General features: G+C 43.0%; 2 protein-coding genes across 2 annotated transcripts in view; one reads left to right on the top strand and one right to left on the bottom strand.

The window, feature by feature from the left end:
* The first annotated feature begins 5138 nt into the window (after window positions 1-5138).
* Window positions 5139-7697, top strand: cUnh11orf58 (chromosome Un C11orf58 homolog). The gene is made up of 5 exons (XM_079223070.1): window positions 5139-5277; window positions 6197-6280; window positions 6412-6472; window positions 6692-6801; window positions 7065-7697. The coding sequence occupies exons 1-5, from the start codon at window positions 5224-5226 to the stop codon at window positions 7302-7304; spliced, it is 549 nt and encodes a 182-aa protein (XP_079079196.1). The 5' UTR covers window positions 5139-5223; the 3' UTR covers window positions 7305-7697.
* A 2090-nt stretch (window positions 7698-9787) lies between these two features.
* Window positions 9788-18712, bottom strand: part of LOC306740980 (pleckstrin homology domain-containing family A member 7-like) — a 118489-nt gene continuing 109564 nt past the window's right edge. The window contains exons 19-28 of the mRNA XM_079223231.1: window positions 18525-18636; window positions 18179-18309; window positions 17874-18068; window positions 17681-17777; window positions 16839-16930; window positions 15807-16082; window positions 11962-12144; window positions 11191-11324; window positions 10942-11075; window positions 9788-10253 (exon numbers count right to left, since the gene is read on the bottom strand). Coding sequence (XP_079079357.1) covers window positions 10231-10253; window positions 10942-11075; window positions 11191-11324; window positions 11962-12144; window positions 15807-16082; window positions 16839-16930; window positions 17681-17777; window positions 17874-18068; window positions 18179-18309; window positions 18525-18636 — 1377 coding nt within the window. The 3' untranslated portion in view covers window positions 9788-10230. The remainder of the gene's footprint in view (window positions 10254-10941; window positions 11076-11190; window positions 11325-11961; window positions 12145-15806; window positions 16083-16838; window positions 16931-17680; window positions 17778-17873; window positions 18069-18178; window positions 18310-18524; window positions 18637-18712) is intronic.

Raw genomic sequence — 18712 nt, 5'->3', positions numbered from 1 at the left:
TTGGCTTCGCATTAAGAAGCAGAGAAAAATACATTATTTTTAGCGTGAGATTATTGGTAAATGTTTTGTAGTTTTTTTTATTATTATTTTTCATAGCAGTTAAACTCGTGTTGATGCCAATCGGGTACGAGTGTGAGCGTGTGAGAGATTTTAAATATCAAAAACAGAAAAGAATGATCAAAATCAATATTTGTGAGGCTTAAGGCCGAAAATGAAGAATTAAAAATATATTTTTAACTGAAATTTTTAAAAAAATATGATGATTTTTTTTAAAACAGAATGTAACCTTAAAAATTAAAATGAGAGAAAATAAGAGAAGAGAAAATAATGTCCTTATATTTAATGTATCTCATATATCACAGGTGGAGATGAATTCAATCGGTCCACAGTAACAAGGGGCCTTTTGCGCACGGCTCATAATACTCCATGCTGCGCCGGGAAGAAGAAGAAGAAGAAGAAGAAGAAGAAGAAGAAGAAGAAGAAGAAGAAGAAGAAGAAGAAGAAGAAGAAGAAGAAGAAGAAGAGGAGTCTGCAGGTCTCCTCGGACAGGGGAGCGCGCACCGTGCAGCCGGGACAATGTGCTGAGTTGGCGGCCTATATATAAGTCTGCCATTTGGACTCCCTAATGCCACTTTACCTTATGAGGGAACTTCAGCCCGCAGCACCTGCTGCAAACAAAATGCCACAGGAGATCAACTTCTGACCCCCACCCCGTCTGCTCGGATTGTTTTTCAGACAGACACTCTCACTTACAAGACAGAGAGAAGGAGGAGGAAGGGGGGAGGTGGAGGAGGGGGTGTCTATAAATTGTCCTGCCACAACCCGAACAATTAAACAACTTGTTGGAAACTGAGATTTACTGCGCCGGGCCCCGCGCGGGCAGGTCCGGACTGGCAACATGGAGGATCTGTCAAGCCGGGCAATTATAAGCATGAATAGCGGAGTGATTTGATGTGCAAACAAAACAAAACACACACACGAAAAAAAAGAAAGGAAAAAAAAAAGTGTGGATGCGTAAAACAATTACAGCTGATGCTGGGACATCGCGCCAAACACGGGATGCAAAACGCTTTAATAAGTTGCTCCACAAATCAGAGGAACAATTGTGTGTTTCCTCTTCAGAAGGTTTCACACTAATTCATATCTCTCTCTCTCTCTCTCTCTCTCTCTCTCTCTCTCTCTCTCTCTCTCTCTCTCTCTCTTATCTGCATGCGAGCAGCGGCTTATCTGAGAGGTGTAGCGCGCCGCTAAATACTGGGAACACCCTGAAGTGGCCCTATCGGTCCCCTCCAGGCCCGCCGCCGTGCGCCCTTGTCCTCCCGTACCCCCGATGACGTCACACGTCTCACTCCAGGTCAACAACAACAAAAAAGATAGCGCTGTCTACCTGCGTGCATGGCTCACGTTCCCGCAGTGTAACGTCACGCTGCTGTCACTCCATCAGGATGCAGGACTTGGAGTGAAATTGACACTTTTTTTTAGCACCTAAGTTCAGACGCACGCGGGAAGAACGTTTAACGATGGAACCGTAAAGAACTCAGTAAAGAAATCATGATGGAGGAGAGGAAGGTTAATAAAAAGAAGGGAACTTACACATGAGTTGCTCTCTCTCTCTCCGCGCCGGGACACTGTCCCGTTGTCCCTGCGTATTGTCTCCTAATGGGTCTCCGGGTCTATTTTAATTTATGACTCACGCATTCGTCTGGGGTCACGCGCCGTGACCTCTGGAGGGAAAGTTAACTTTGGCCCTAAAGACGCCCCACTTTTCCTTTTTCTTCCTCCCCCTCCCCCCGCCTCAGTCTATTTCTCTCTGTTATATTCCAGGACATGAACCACAGCGCAGGTTTGGCTCAGAGGTGCATCCTGTGCGGCAGAACGGACTACTGAGCATCATCCCGCACACTCCATGGTCCTCGTGATGACTTCAGGGGGCCTCCGATTTATTGAAACTCTTTTTTTTTAAAGTGCTTAAAAATAAAAGTTGCAGGTCTGAGTTATTGCATTTATTAAAGCAATACGCTTGAGTGTGGATGGTTCTTTCTAAATGTCTCTTAAGGGTTCTGATCCCGTAGAACCATGTTCTGGTGGGACAGAACCGCTGAACTGTTCTGTGAGCAGCCTGACAGGATGGAGAGGAGCTGCAGGTTAAGATGAAGTGTCTGCTTTTTCTCTCACAATATAGTTGAATCTTGTGGGGCTGAAATTTAATTTGGAAGTAAAACTCCTAACAGCTCAAATTTAGAGGATTAAACAAAAAGAGAGAAGAAGATATAAATGCATTCGCTCACACGTGTTGGGAAGTTCACACATCTGCTCACATCTGGTTTGCAGGAGCACAGATTTCATGTTATAATTGTATTTATTTTAGCACCTCATCAGCTGCAGGATGATCTCAGGGCAACGTCACAACCACGCGGGGTTGATGTGTTTATTATGAGATAAATGTGGGTTATTATAAGGGGCAATAACTCATATATCTAGTCATTGTATCTAATGCACGTGTGTCGTTGATTACAACTAATAATATACTGTGACAATGAACTCGTGCCAGTTGCTTTTTTTATTATTGGTTATTGTTTTATCAGTAGTTATAGTATATATATATATATATATAGTATAGTTTCTGAGAGTCAGTTAAAACATTCATAAATTACTCTGCAGAATATTTTAGTGTTTTTTTTCCCACCAACAACAACACTCTAAAAACTTTTTCCAAACAATACAAGAGAAGAAGAAGATGTCATGAGTCTGAGTAAGTCTCTGCAGGTCCCGTCGGGTGTCCAGGGTCTGATCGCGGTCCAGCGGGCCGGTTCAGACCCGATGCCCTCCCCGCCCCCTCCCCCAGCTGCGTGTCGCGCACACAGAAGGACCCGGCACAACAGGACGTCTCTTACCTGGAGGAGTCACTTGCTCGGCATTCGCTGCGTGTTTTCCGGCAAAAAAAAAACAAAAAACTTGTGAGATCGTGGCGGGCGTTGATGGAGAGCTTTGAGCGCCGCGGGACCCGAACACACGAGCAAGTCAGTCAACAACAAGCCTTCAGACCCCCGTGCGTAAAGTCACCATCGCTGGAGCGGGTCCGGGACTTTGGGTAACTCCTCTGTTTAGCAAGAAAGTAGAGAATAAAACGCGCGCGCGTCGTCGTCAGGAGGGATGCTGAGTCCGAGGAGATGTCATCCGGAGGGTTTGTGTTTTTAAAAGAAAAAAAAAGTATTTGAAGTTATTTCCCGTCCGGCACTGTGTGGAGGTTAAGTGAGAGTGTGGGGCAGTGACGGGGAGAGAGGCAGAGGCAGGATAACCCCTCCTCTCTCTCTCTCTCTCTCTCTCTCTCTCTCTCTCTCTCTCTCTCTCTCTCTCTCTCTCTCTCTCTCTCTCTCTCTCTCTCTTTCTCTTTCTAAATGCGTGTTGCTCATTAGAATATAAACAGTTTACCTTTTCCTTTCCCATATTCCTCATTCCAACTTTTCCGCTGTCCACTTTTTCTCCCTATCCGCGCGCGCGTGTTTGTGTGTGTGTGCGCGTGCGTGCGTGCGTGGTCACCTGCTCGTGGCGGCTATACTTTTAATACAATTTAAATAAATTAGGACTATTGCTTTTATTGCTTTTATTTAAGCGTGGCCACCTTTTTTCCCCTCCCCTTATAAACATGTTTTTTAGTGTCAGAAATAACCCACATTAAAACACACTAAGACGTATTGTTTGTTTGTTTATGTAAACATACTTATATGTATTTTAAATATAGCGTGTTTTTGAACAGTTTTACCAAATGCATTGAAAACAATTTTCTCCGTGCTCGTATTTTGCATGATGTAAGAAGGGAATATCTCACCATGGTCATTTCTCATTAAAACACACACACACATTGTTCTGATTGGGAATAAACTTAATGTAAAAATCTCCTCTTTTATGACGCATAGCCCATGAATTGCAAAGTCTTCAAAGTTTGATTATTCTTCATTTTTGCTCAATAAAACAAATCCAGTTTATTGAAATAACAGATTATGGTTCATCTAAACTCACTTGATTCATTTTATAAGACGTGTTCATTTTAATAAACGGAATATATCTCGATGATTGGGACAGAAATGTCGTCCTGTGAGGCGCGAGCGCTTCATGACGCCATCTCTTGCGCCCCCTGGCGGTGGGCTCAATGCGTCCAGTGGGGAGTTCTTTTTACGCCGTAAAACAAAACACAAGTGACAGCTTTGGGAAATATGTTGCTGAATGTAATTGAATAAGAACAGCGTGTTGAAAGGAGTTGCAGCAACTGCTTTAAAAAACAGGGTAAATACTGTTATGCGCCTTTTAAATGAAAGTGCTTTATTTGCACTGAAATTGTGTTTTTATTTTTGCCATTTTATATACGTCCCTTTAATTACCACTATCATTATTTAAAGACACCATAGTGTAAAGTGTATTCAATGTGCCAGGTTAGATACATAACCCTGTCTTGCTCGACAACTCTATTACTATTTTTATTATTATTATTAACCGAGTTATTTGTTTCTAAACATCCTCCAAACAAGCCTCAGTTAATTAATCCAAACTATTTCGTTGCAAGAATTTGATTTCTCTAACACCAGGCTGGTCTTTTAATAAAGCACGTTTTAAACTGCTTCAGAGACGGTCATTGTGTTTTAAATCACACAGGTGATTAAATTCCCTTTGGTCCCTTTTTAGGAATGCCACTTGATATTTACAAGGACATTCAAATATTAGCCAAATAAATCATTTAATTGGGCCAATTAACTATTTCATTAAATTCTGAATACTTGCTGAAGGACACAGACATCTCTCTTCTGAAATATGCACAGTCTACATATATATATATATATATATATATATAATCATCTCGTTTGTGCTTTGCTAGAATTAGAAGTAGGGCTATTTTTTAATTCCAAATGGGCTACAATATAAAATATATAAAATAAAAATAAAAAAATAAAATATATAAAAACATGATCATATACTAATATGATGTTTATGACATTCTGTTAGTGGCAATGATGGATAACTGCTTCCCCCCCCCCCCTGTTTTCTGTTTTAAGGGTGCGGTAACACAACCCACCTGTGAGCGGCAGCAGAGCGGTTGGGCACGAGCGAACGTAGAAGAAGAGGGAACCGGATGTGGTGAAACGCAGGGTTGTTGACAAAGCCAGCTAGCCTTTGCTAGGTGGCATGCCATTTCATTGATTATTTTTTTTACTCAAGCTTTCGTCCATAATGAGTTATCCAGAAGATAAACATGGGACAAAACGGCCAGCGTCTCCAAGTGACGTGAGTAGAATAATAAAAACTGGACTGCAACCCCGGAAATGAAAGCTGCGGCATGTAGCCGCTACAAGAATAGCGTTAGCAAACATGCTAATGTGATGCTAGCATCACATTAGCATGTTTGCTAACGCTATTCTTCACGTTTTTTGTGTGTGTTTGCAGCGCGAAACTAACGGTTACTCGCCATGATATAGGTCGACTTAAAACGTTACTGCACAAAACGCATCACACGTTGTATTGCATTATGTTTAAAACGGGCTCGGGGGTGGATTTGTAGCACGTTAGTCATTGTTGAAATTGTTGTAATTGAAAATGGGTCTTTTGACTGGAGGTGTCTCATCCAGCAGTGACTGGGCGTCACAACATTATCTCACTTTAAAGGCCAACTGAAGGGGTTTTCTCCATTATAAATTAATTGCATGAAAACAAATGTGGGGCAGTGGTGCTAATGTGTAAAAAGAATTAGAGCAATGTTTTTTTATTTTTTGTATATTATTTCAAATAATGTGCACACCAATAAACGGATTCAATTTATTTTGGATAGCCCCACATCACAAATTTGCCTCAGAGGGTTTTACAATCTGTACACATACGACATCCTCTGTCCTTGGTTGAAAAAATAAGTAAATAAGGAAGAACCCTTCGGGAGAGCAGCAGAGGAGGAGGATCTCTCCCCGGATGGACAGGAAGTGCGATAGATGTCATGTGTAGAGAATGAACAACATGACAGAGTTACAACGCATCAAATCATCCAGAATATTTTGTTGAATGGGTCCCTGAACCTCTCTAGAATATCCTTTTAATAATTAAAAATAGAAAACCCTGCTTAACTTGCAGCACAGTGCTATTAGTGTGCTGGAATGATCCAATCATACATTTGCGAAACCATATATGTTGTAATAACTAATAACTCCTCTGGCAGGATGGGTCTACCCAGTGGTCAGAGGCGGATCTGGGAAGCAATGAAAGGAAGCAGAAGTTTTTACGTTTGATGGGCGCTGGCAAGGTTTGTTTTGTGTATTTCAGATCACTATACTTTGATTTGGTTTCTTGTGGGCCCGTTGACCAGTGCATACAAAAGTTAAAGAGACGTTTATATTATTTTTAATAGGATTTTTTTTCCCTCCTGTTTTCCAGAAAGAGCCTACAGGACGCCTCGTCATTGGCGACCACAAGTCCACGTCCCACTTCCGCAGTGGTAGGCTTCCTCCTCTAGCTTTTGTAACATGTTGTGTATTTGTCCTCCTAGCTAATGTGAGACCATGTCCAAACTACTGTCCCTTTTGCTGCCTTATATTTTACGCCCAATGCGATTAACCTGGCTTCCCCACTACACATCCGCCGCACAGATCTATCCTCGCATGGATAGGCCTGTAATGGCTGGGTGTGCCTGCTGTGACTGGTGTCTCCTCTGCAGGGAATGAAGATCAGAGGATGAACGATCAGCTAGAGATGCAGTACCAGCAGAGCATGGACGGGAAGCTGTCGGGCCGGAACAGGAGACACTGTGGTCTGGGTTTCAATGAGGTGAGGAGGGGTCAGGTCTTTAATTCATCTTTCAAGACATAAAATAAAACCTTTTAATATATTTACCACATATGGACTCATACTGCTGGATGTTGATTACTTAACAGAGTTGCTTTTGCCGTAGTTGTTTAGTGATGTTTCAGGATCACGACCAAAACAGAATGGGTTGTCCTTTAGCCCGAGGCTAAAATGTTCACCATAACCCAGGGACTTTTTAAAATTTTAAATGAATAATAATCATCTTTTCGTGCTCAACCTCGCAGCCCTCCCCAGAGCGAGAGTCGTTGCCGTCCCCGCCAGTGGACGGTCCGTTAAAAGACACGGAGCCAGAGAAGTCCACCAGCGAAGAGAAACCCGCAGAGACCCAGGACGACGGCAGCGCCCCCGACCCAAAGAAACAGACCTCAGACCCGGCCAAGTCCGGCTCGGACAGGAAGGACGAAGAGCGGAAGGACGAAGAGCGGAAACACGGCGGCGACACGGCATTGGTGAAGACGGCGTAAAGCTGCAGGGAGGAACTAGTTTTTGTAATCTCAAATTTGTACATTTTGACGTTGTTTGTTTAACTGTCCATCAGTCAGTCCTTTTTACGGCGTAGAAACGGGTTCTCTGCACAGGCACTCGTCGCTGGGCCACAACCTGGAGCGCATGTGGTGAAAGAGGAAAGTCTGCAGGCTTAAAAAAAAAGAGAAGAAAAGAAAAGTCCGCTTTTGGTTGAGTCGTGTTCAAACTAAAATGGCAAATAGTCCCATTTTTATTTAGTTTGAACATTTTAACAATCACTGCATTGGCCACGATTTATGTTGGATGAAACGGGATTGCTTGCCTTTCAGCATGATTGGTATACACATTGTACATTTTGTGAATTCTTGTTTGAAAACCAATAAAAGGAAGCGTCTGTATAAAATCTGCTTTTCTCAACACTTTAACCTCAGGTGCCCTCGGACAAAGGAGCTGGTTTCTATGTATGTTTTTGCATTATGAATCCTTGTGGACATCTTTAATGATACAGTGAATATAAATGAAATGCGGTAAAAAAAATCATCTTGCGAATGAGTTGAAGCCCTTTTTGGACGCCACCTCCTGTGTGCTGTTAATTTGAGTTTTCACATACATTTTAGTCAACAAGTTGGTATTTCTTTACTTGGATATTCTTACGCTAATGGAAGGTTATCAGTCCAGCGTCTTCTTGCCCTGACAGAACATCCAGACGACTTCATTTTGTTGCGTTGCAGCCTTCTGCCAAAATGTCCTGTACCTCATTTAACACTCAATATCTCACAATAATAGGACGAAAACAGGATTTAAAGAAGGAACTGAAACTTTACACTGACATCAGTCTTCAGACCCGTTGAGATGACACTTTGAAGTTTAGCTCCCGCTGCTCTTGAACATCTTGGAGATGAGGAGAAGAGGAACCCGATGGTCACCCTGGATGAGATCAACCCGGTGGTCCAACCCGACCTGTGGAGCAGGATGCCACAGATCCACGCGTGCAAAGCCGTGGCGGACCCTTCAATACATTTGCAGGAGTTGAGAAGTGTCCGACTTCAGTGGAAGAGCGGAGCGGGTTCGATCCCTGAACTAGCGACAAAACATCTCACCCCAAATCTCTCCCGTAGGAAGCGCCCGGTGTGAGACGTAGAGGCGCCTTGCCATCGGCGGATGATGAACATTTACCTTTTTACAATAAAGGAAAACAACATAAGAGCCGACAAACTAAATATAACAGAATATGAACAAAGTGGAGAATGCAGTGTAAATAATGCATTTAGCAAAAACATCTTGAATATTGAAACCGGTGGATTGGGCGGAACATGAATCCATAGGAATGTCTTCTACATTTACACATGTTTATATACAGTATATATATTTTTGTTTTCATTTTCATCTCAAATCAAGATATTCGTTGCAAACCAGTTTGGTAATTAATCTCAACCAGTGTATTATAAACCCTGATGGCTGAACTGGTTCTGCATCTGGAAAAGAGGCGACAGAACGAGGAATATTTACCCCGCCAACGCGGTTATTTGGGAACATTTAAAATCTGTAAAGCTAAGTTATACAGCCCGAAGACCGTTAGAAGTATTGGGTTTATATACGTCTACCTATTGAGTGAAATCAAAATCCTAAGAAACAAAATAAGTGTTGGAGCTTCAGGGAACATTCACTTGTTTGCTTTTCGATAAGAACTTTTTCTTTCACATTCTTTTCACTAACAGGTCTGAAAACCAGAGGAGCAGACGGGTAGAATGGGTTGTGGTCCATGTTTTTCTCTGCATGATGAAACACTGTGCAAACGTATATATATATATATATATATATATATATATATATATATATATATATATATATATATATATATATATATATGAATGTTATCCTCAGTGCACTAGCAGCACAAGTCTCACTGTTATATTTAAACCATAAGCTGCAACAATAAAATACATTTAAATGAAAGTAACATTTACACAAAGTATGTGAATACGGACTAAGTGACCAAATGAATAAATACATGATTAAAATGGTCGGTTCCATTTAACTGCTGAACAAAACATGTTTTAGCTTTGCTTCTTCTCTTTGAGGTCAACATGGGTCGTGGTTTTTTCTGGACCCGGGTCCTTCATCCTGCTGTAGTCCTGCCCGACACCGCCTGCTATTATCAATGTTATTATTAGTTATATTGCCAATACATTACTGCTTTTATTATCATTATTCTTCTATTACATCCACGGTTGCTGTTATTTTTGGTAGTTGTAACTCTTCCATCATGCCTCCTCATGATATGAATAATGCATTGAATGTGTGCATATGAACGCTGTTCATTCTGGTCACATGACATCTCTTCTGTCCATCCTGATAGAGGGATTCTATTGTTCTGTTACTTTATGCTCTAATCTGTTTACCTTCTGATAAATGAAACATGTGTTAAATGAGTTTTAAACAATTGCCAAAAACTAATAAGGGAAAAGACACCAAATAATTAACTTGTTTTAATTCATATTATATCATAATGCATTTTAGTTGATTGACAGGACCGTGATCATAGTTATTTAGAAAATGTACAGAAGTTGAAAAAGCATGTTAAGCCAAAACAATGTAATAAATAAGATGTCAGAACATTCCTCCGGTAGTCGGAGCTCGTTGGCTTTCTTTTCTTTTCACTCGTAAAAACTACAAAACAGCTAATTGCAGATTACAAAAAAAGCAGTTCACTCGTGTTATAAATTATTATTGCTTAATTGTGCAGTAGCAAGAAATGATTCTATTTCAAAACAAGGAATCAAAACTCCAGAAATGTGTCTTGTGCTCACTCATGAATAGATTTGTTAAGTGAATCAGTGAGTCGGCTGTGTGACTCCGTTCCCTTGCGTTGCGTTGTGTTGCGTTGTGTTGCGTTGCGTTGCGTTGTGTTGTGCGTCCGGTGGGTCAGTGCTGCGCCGCAGCTTTGGCTGAGGAGGAAACACACAGGGAAGACGTTAGATTATATTTGGGGTTATAGGGTCAAACATCTTTAAATGAAACACATTTAATCACAGTAAAACTGCTTCTACTGCTTTCACTCTAAGCATCATTTCTGTCACATGTATTGGCCTATGTCGCAATTTGAGTAACTTTATACACAAAGCTCAACAGTAGAACAAACTCAGATAAGCGGTGAACCCTGATGACCCCTCGTTTCACGATGCGAGGGTCCAAGGCCAGGGTGTCACGCTTTACAGCCCTCTGAGGCACATTTGTGAATTTGGGCTGTACAAATGAAATAGAATTGAAGAGAGGAGTCCTGGCTCAAATATGATGTGTTTTATAGTAACTGTAAAACAATAAGTCATCTCCTACGAGTGTATTCAAACCACTGGGCATCAACCCAAACAAAGAAGCCAGGACGGCACACACATTCGTCTCAGGGTCTCGACACGAATGGACAAGAAATTACAAAACCACTAAATGATCAATCAAAAAAGGTAAAATATGTGATTTTATAGCTTAAAAAAAAAGTATAATTCTCACAGATTAATGTACTTTTCCTGTTGTACAAATGGGACTAAAACACATCTGAAGAAAAAACTGATGTAACGGATGTGAGCCACAAAGTGACGACACGTCGCTCATTGTGTCAATGGAGGCGGGCGCACTGACCTGCCACCAGCTTGCTCTTGCGCGAGGCCTCGGAGGCCAGAGCGTGGGACGCGTTCATGATCCGCTCCTGCTGCTGGAGAGCCGAGTCCAGATCGCTGAAGTCCAGCGGCGCCGACGGCTGTATGTTCCGAAAACTAGCGACAGGACACAAACCAGTAGATCTTAAATGCACTCGCTTTATGTGCATCAGTGTATACTGTCCAGCTAAAGAAACGCAGTATATGTATTTATGCATCGTGGTTTGCGTACCTGGACTTGGCCAAGAGGTTCTTGATGCGCTCGGCCCGGCGGGAGCGCTCCTGCAGCTCCTCTGGGCTCAGAGGCTCGTCGGGGTCGGACTCCACGTAGCGCTCTGGGATGGGGACCTTCCTCGGTTTGGACAGCTGCGTGACATTGGTACATGACGGACAGTTCAATTTGAGCTCAGCCAGGGACGGCTTCCTGCAGTTTGTCCATTTGCATTGGGAGGAATACGACAGGTGTGAGGTCATTTGCTGGTAAGAGGAAGGAAGTGGTGTCAAACATCCCGTCACAATAAATCTAACTTGTCCTTTTTTTAAATTACATTTTTTTAAATTGGGTATAAATAGATTTTATTGAACTTTATAAACTTCCATGCAATGAAATGTTGATTTATTAAAAAGTTCTGGATATACCACACGTTGGATTTGAAGAAAGGTTGCTGATTGACAAAGATAACGGAAGCCAATTTAAAACTTAAAGGAACTGTTTTTAATTTATTTTCACATTTAAAAGCCAAGGGTTAAAATGTCCTCCTTCTGTGGGATAATTCCCTCACATGAACTCTACATCTCTATTTTTGGGCCAACGATTTCAAGAGAAGAGCGGCAATATTTTCTTTGCATCCTTTGTGTCGTCACAATATCTGACTAATAGTTATGGAAGCAGAGAGAATAACTCACGCTTACACCTGTCTGCTATGAATGGTCATGTATCGACAGATGAAGACTTTAAAGTGCAGATTTAATCAATCTTAGAGGACCAGTCTTTATGTCTGACCTCCCGGCTGATGTCCAGGTCGTAGTCCAGCGGCTCCAGGTCCAGCTCCCGTACCTCCCGTACGCGTGTGGCCGTGGCCGTCGTCCACTCATCCGACCGGATCCTCCCTCTCTCCTTCACTTGACTCCACCCTTCGTCGCTCTGGCCCTCGGCAGCGAGTCGCTCCTCCTGCCAATCAAACACCTGGAACAGCAGGAGTCAGGATTACACATCTGGAACCCGGCGCTGTGGTTTAAACCTGTTAAAGGGGCCAGTGTGTGGGATTTAGCGCCATCTAGCGGCGAGGTTGCAGATTGGAACCAACTCTCTTAGTTTCAGGTGATTATACACCAAATAAAACATACATATTAGTAAAATGCTTCCATTTCTGCCAATATATCACCCCAAAATACTACACACTGGCCCTTTAAGTCACACATCCTCTGTTTGTCTGAACATGTGTTTTAAAGCTCCTGGATGTTTAATATTATTTGGAAAATTAGATTTTACAGCGTAAACTATTAGTTGATTAATCAGTTATTCAACTCGTATTGAATAAATGTGCAAGCATTTTGATAATACATGTTCAGATTTGCATATTTGCTGCTGGTTATTGTATGTCTTCTATGATAGTGAACCAAATATCTTTGCATTTGAAAAAGAAAAGAAGAAATGTTGAACAGATCATTTTCAGAGCAAAAGATGAATTGAGGAAATAACCTGCAGATAAACAGAGAATGAAAGTAATCACAGCAGAGTGCTGTTATAGATCAGTGAAGGTTAAAAATAATAATTATTAAATATAATTCAGTGAAGGGAAAGAAAAGACCAACGCACATGGAGCGGCGGCAGGAAGAGCCGAGGAGGACAGAGACGAAATGTGAAATGTGTCATTTCTATAATAAGCAGCATATCGCTGCATGAAAATATTAAGTTATTCTGCAGCGAGTCGACAAAGATGTGACTGTAACGTTTCTGTGCAACCAGGAATAATCACACGGGAAGAAGCTCCTTCAGGGGTTCGGTATCGCCACCCTGCAGATGATCTTGATGTGTGTGTGTGTGTGTGTGTGTGTGGTGAGGCGGTACTTGTGAGTAATCATCCAAGGAGGGTCAAAAGCCATGCATGCATCCTTCCCCCTCCAGGAGCTCTGCAGCGCTCCACAGCCGGCGTGTTCCACATGCTCGGAGAATCCCACGACCTCGTCGTCAAATCACACACACGGGGAAAAAAAAAAAAAGTGGAAAGAGAGAAGGAAAAAGACCATGCGGACACAGATTCATCAACACCCCGACAGATTAGGAAGAACACAGCCAAGAAGAGGTTGAGAAGCAAGGAACTCTTTATTATCGAGTGCAAATCTCTACATGATAGAAAAGAAGAGACGAGCTGTGCGTTGCTTCTCAGTGACACAGAGCTAGCTGGCGATTAGCGGCTCACTCCTCTAGGTGCTCTACTATATTTCTACTCTTCAAACCGAGCAAAACTATTTATTTTCTTTGATCTGATATATACTGTACGTAGCTGTGGAAGGATGAAAAGCAATGTGGCAGAAAAAGCTTTCCGGGTTAATACTCGTCAGAAGAACAAGGAGCGGACAGCGGCGCCTCGGAGAACCTCTGGGTTTGTGGTTCCCAACCTCCTTCTTTGAGGGACTCTTTTTCCACCGGCGAGTAAACTGACGAGCCCTGACTTCATATTATACTGAATTATTCAAACAATCTTTCATACTTAATAGGATTCTGTGTTTTTCTTGCAAAAAGAAGTCTGGTTGTATAGAAGTCTATAGAAAATTACTACTCAATCTCTAGTTTCAAGTCTTCGTCAATACAGCATGATGTATATTTAGTAAATCATGGTGCATTTAGAGTCAAACAGACCATAAAGCAGAGGATGCTTTAGGGCGGGGCTTACTGTGATTGACAGGTCGCTGCGTCTCTACGTCACTATACAGTAACACCATTCATCGGTTGCAAAAAAGGCAAAACCAATGGGTGACGTCATGATGACTTATATACAGTCTATGGTTTATATCATAAATCATAATTAAAACTTTAAAAATAACAATTTAATTTAAATAAATTAATTCCATTTTTCGATATAGGCCAACTGCAGATATATATATATATATGTTTATTTTAAAGTTGTCTTAAACCCCATACAATTTGGAAAGGCCTCGCAACCCCCTTGTGACCCCTTGTTGGGGTCGAGACCCCCAGGTCGGAAACCAGTGAATTAGAAAACCTCACCTTAGTATCTGGGAAATCTTACTTTCCTTGAATGTGTTTCACACACATTTTTAAATATGCCTTCCTTACTTTCCACATACATTTCCCGTGACAAAGTTGCCCGCTCCTTGTTCATAACTACTCTTATTATTGCATTTCAGCCCTGTCGCATGAAGCTGTCCTGTATATTTATGATGCATAAAACAGCACAGCATAGGCCACTTAAAAGTACTCGGATACGAGTACGGATCATTTCCCCAACTCTAAAGTGTGGCAAAGTTATTATCAACCACTGTCAAACGATAGAAAATAACATTTCAATCTGCACATGAAAAAGGCTGTATTAATGAGGTTGTTGATTATAAAATATAAAATGGCGTAAACGTGTTTTATGCTGGTGGAGTAAAGAAAATAAAATATGCTATCTGGCATTTATGGTTATGTGCACTGAGGACTACAGACTATGTATTGCTCACTGTTACAGGGACATTTGAAATTCAGGGATTGAAGGGAAATGTAGTTCCGATTACAGGCCGATATAACAGCAGTCTGGTTACGAGTGTGTGTGTGTGTGTGTGTGTGTGTGTCTGTAATCATACAACCATTCTGGTTATTATGCGCCATGTTATCTTAACGGAAGACTTTGACATTTCGAGTTACTTTCTGAATCCTCTTTTTTTTTTTTCACCCAGGCAAGTTAGCATTGTTAGCATTGTTAGCATTCCATACTGAAACCAAAAGGGTGAACTAGATTTAGTCTTAATGTCAAAGTATTCCTTTAGGGGTTCAAACCAGCAGCGTCTCTCCCACTACACAGAAGAAGAAACAAACAGCCACCGTCAAAGCTGCAGCTCTCGCATCGTTTCTATGACGCATGCTTCATTCAAACGTTGATTTAAGGAGGTAAATCTGGGATAAAAAAGGCAAAAAAGATCCATCAGCGAAAACAAGGCACTTGGATTTCATTTGAAGGAAAGAAAGCAGGGAGGTGTGATCATGATTTGTGCCACTCGCCTCTTTTCTTCATATTCCGTCAACCTGAATACTTCTTCTCCCATCATCCCCCCGTACACACTCCTCTATATGCTCTATATACCAAATCTCTACAAAATATAACTGTACAACTGTATACTGAAAATATCCCTCAGTAAATAAATAAATGGTGTACAAGTACACGGCGTGTAGATTTGTACATAAATGGGCTCTTCTCTCTACTTTCTGGTGATAAAAACTTGCGTCTCCTCCTTTTTCTCGGTCGGATCTACATTCAGAAGTGTGTCAGTGAGGTCCCACCAGGGGGCGGTGGGAACAAGGTCGCACCTTTAAAAAAAAGTAAAATAAAAATAGACAGGGAGTGACTGTCCCGGTCCACAACTAGCCGAGCATTCCCCTCACTCCCCCTGTGCCCATTTGGTCTCCCATTGTTCTTAAAGCGTTAACCAAGCTAGCTCAGCCCCGCCCCTTTCGCATGTTAGCGCTAACGACGACAGCCACTGGTTACACAAGGCGGAGGGTGCTAGCGTGTTAGCGTTTTTCCCGCCGGGTTATTATGTGGCCGGGGGCTGGAGGGCGGCATAGCAGCAGTGGTGGTGCTCCCTGTGTCTGCTGCTGCTGCGCGGGGGCGGGGGGTAACGTACGGAGGCCGGAGGGTCGGAGGTGCTGGAGGGCAGCCTGGAGGAGGAGGAGGAGGAGCAGGAGCGCTGGGTGGTGGCGCCGACGCCGCCGGCGGTGGAGGCGGAGGGGCGCTCGCCCTGGCTGAGGTTCCTCTTGCGCTCGCGAACCAGCGCCCTCTGGTGGCGCTTCATGCGCTCCAGCTGCTCCTCCGCCGTCATCCGGCCCCGCGGCGGGCCGCTCGGGGGCGGCGGGGCTTCTGTGGGCGACGACAGACGCTCCAAGGCACTCTTGGGTCTCTCCTGCTGAGACGGGAAGTAAGAAAAGAGAATAAAAAGGCAGTGGAGAATGGAGTAAAATATTGCAGTGTAAAAAAAATGATAGAAGATTTAAACACCATACAGTACCACAACAAATATGGATGCAAATAGAAATACCATCTGGACCTCACTAGAAGGTGACATAGGAGTGTTTTTTTGCTCTTGTCCCATCCTACTGCTGCAAAAAAAAAGCTCCCCGCTGTAGCCAGCTAGCTCTCCTGCTAGCGCTCCTGCTAGCTCTCCGCTAGCTCCCAGACAACCACCGAAGGTAGCAGGACCAGCCCCGGCTCGACACCCGACTCGGGCAGAGGGGACGCGAGCAGTACCGGCTATCCCCGGCAAGCTAGCGCTGCTGCTGTTAGCGGTGCTTGGCTTGTAACCCGACTTTTACGGTATTTATATATAAAAACTACAGATATTGCAATGCGTTAGTGTGAAATTTCGAATACAGCCACAGAACGTCTAGATTAGAACATGCATATTGAAGGCTATCAGTACCTAATGTTTGTACTTCATGTATAACAATGGAGAGATGGCTCATGAACATACAGTGTCTCTCAATCACATGCTGACCAGCAACGCTGAATTCTAGGATGAGGGAATCGTTTAAAACACTTGTACACGTGAGGAAGTTTTCTCCTCAGGGTTGTGTGTTATTCAGAATTTGAAATATTTACTTTAAACATATGATTAGCACAGACTTTCCAACAAAAGCAGGCGTATACAAGCACGACTCACCCTGGCTGCGGAGCTCCCCGGGCCTCTCCTCAGGGTGACGTAGGACGCGATGGAGTTGGACTGGTTCGGTAGAAACGAGCAGCCGGACAGACCTGGTGGACGACAGCAGCACAGTCTAGCTCAGGGGTCGGCAATTACTTTCCCCAAGGGGCCACATGAGTTCATTGGGGCCGAACTTAATGCAATTAACTCAATTTTAATGTTATTACTTTATAAAAAAAATACGGTAAATTATATGGTTTTGAGCTGCTACTGGCAAAATATGTCAAAAATGTAATTTAAAATTAAAATGCCCAGGTCTGGTCTAGCTTCGACAGTAACAAAAGGTTGAAACAGCAAAAACACAAACAAAAAGCGTAGTATGTATCCACGCCGGTGACATACATTCCTCAACTTAATTGCTGAACAAAATATTTACAAAATTTGATTTTTTTATTTGATTTCTCAGGATTTAGAATAATTTTAATAACATTCCAGGTGACGGACTCTTTGAAACATTATGCTCCACATTAGCTGGGGATCATTTATTAGTAAGATAAACACCACATCTTCTATGTTGTAAGTGATGAATGTTCTATTTTGAAGAAATTGGATTTCTAATGAAAATATGTCTTCCTGTACACAAATACACTCGTCTATACATGTTCAAAAATATATTTGATTAAAGCATGACAAGTACATTTTTTGTTTCCAGGAAGAAATTAAAAAAAATGCTTCAACAACCACGTTGCACACCGTTTAAAAATGCATGACTATAGGATGGCCTCATAAAGGTCCGTGCCGTCTGTTAAATGTGTGTATTTTATGTGTGTGTGTGTGTGTGTGTGTCACTGTTCAGATACCTTTGCCCTGGAAACTCTGGTAGTCCACGTCAGACGCGGCGCTCTGCTGGCTCAGACCCGGCAGCTCTGGTTCACTCACGTATGACCGCAAGTCCGCCTGGAACCAGAACAGGTTAAACAGACCAAAAATATTTAAAAAAAAAAAATGTAATGTCTCATTTACAGGGCTGGGTTCCCACAAAGATGAGAATACCTGACAGTCTCCATTGGCGACATACTGCCCGCTCTCCCTGTCCCGCTTCCTCTCGTCCGATTGGCGCTTCAGCCCACGCACCGACATGTGGCGGATGACCGAGGCCTCTTTGGGGAGCGGCGGCACCACGGGCGGCGTCTCCTCGTAGTCGTAGAGGCGGGGCAGCGGTGGCCTGGGGGGGGCGCTGTCCTCCGCCTGGACGGGGAGGGAAAGGATGGATTCTTTAGAACTGTCAAACTCAAACCGGGACTACATCCAGCAGGAACTCCTGCGTGTGAAGCGGCCGGCGGACGGGAGACACTCACCCACTTTGGCACGGTGCTGTGAGGCAGAGTGTGGGACAGGAAGCTGGGGGCGGAGCTACGAGGCGGCGGCTGGACCTCGGAGCTGAAAGAAGGCACTGCCGGGTCCGACACCGAAGGCACTAGTTTCCTCTCTGGTGGGAGAGAACATGAACACACGGAGAAATAATGACACTTTCATAATATGTCGACCGTGCTAAATATATAAAGAATCTGTGGTTGACTATAATACTCATTGAACGTAATGGTGTGGAACTTGTTAACTCTCTTTCCACTTTTTTTTTTTCCCATTTTGGATATCAAATTGTTCAGTTTCCCTAAAAAGCAGCTGGCTTTGGCCGATACCGACCTGGGTTCTGGACCGAGTCAATGGTGATCTTGTAGTTTGCTTTGCTGGCACTCAGCCCCCCCATCACGTCCTCGATCCTCCACAGCTCACGCTTCATCTCAGCTTTCTCTTGCTGCAGTTTGACACACACAAATAATTATCTGTCTCATGTACTACTGTCAGGACAAAAATTGGACAAAAACATTGTT

The sequence above is a fragment of the Taurulus bubalis genome (assembly GCF_910589615.1).
Source record: "Taurulus bubalis genome assembly, chromosome: 9".
Classification (NCBI taxonomy): domain Eukaryota; kingdom Metazoa; phylum Chordata; class Actinopteri; order Perciformes; family Cottidae; genus Taurulus; species Taurulus bubalis.
Note: the sequence above shows the minus strand (reverse complement) of the source record. Positions and strands in the feature narration are given on the sequence as shown.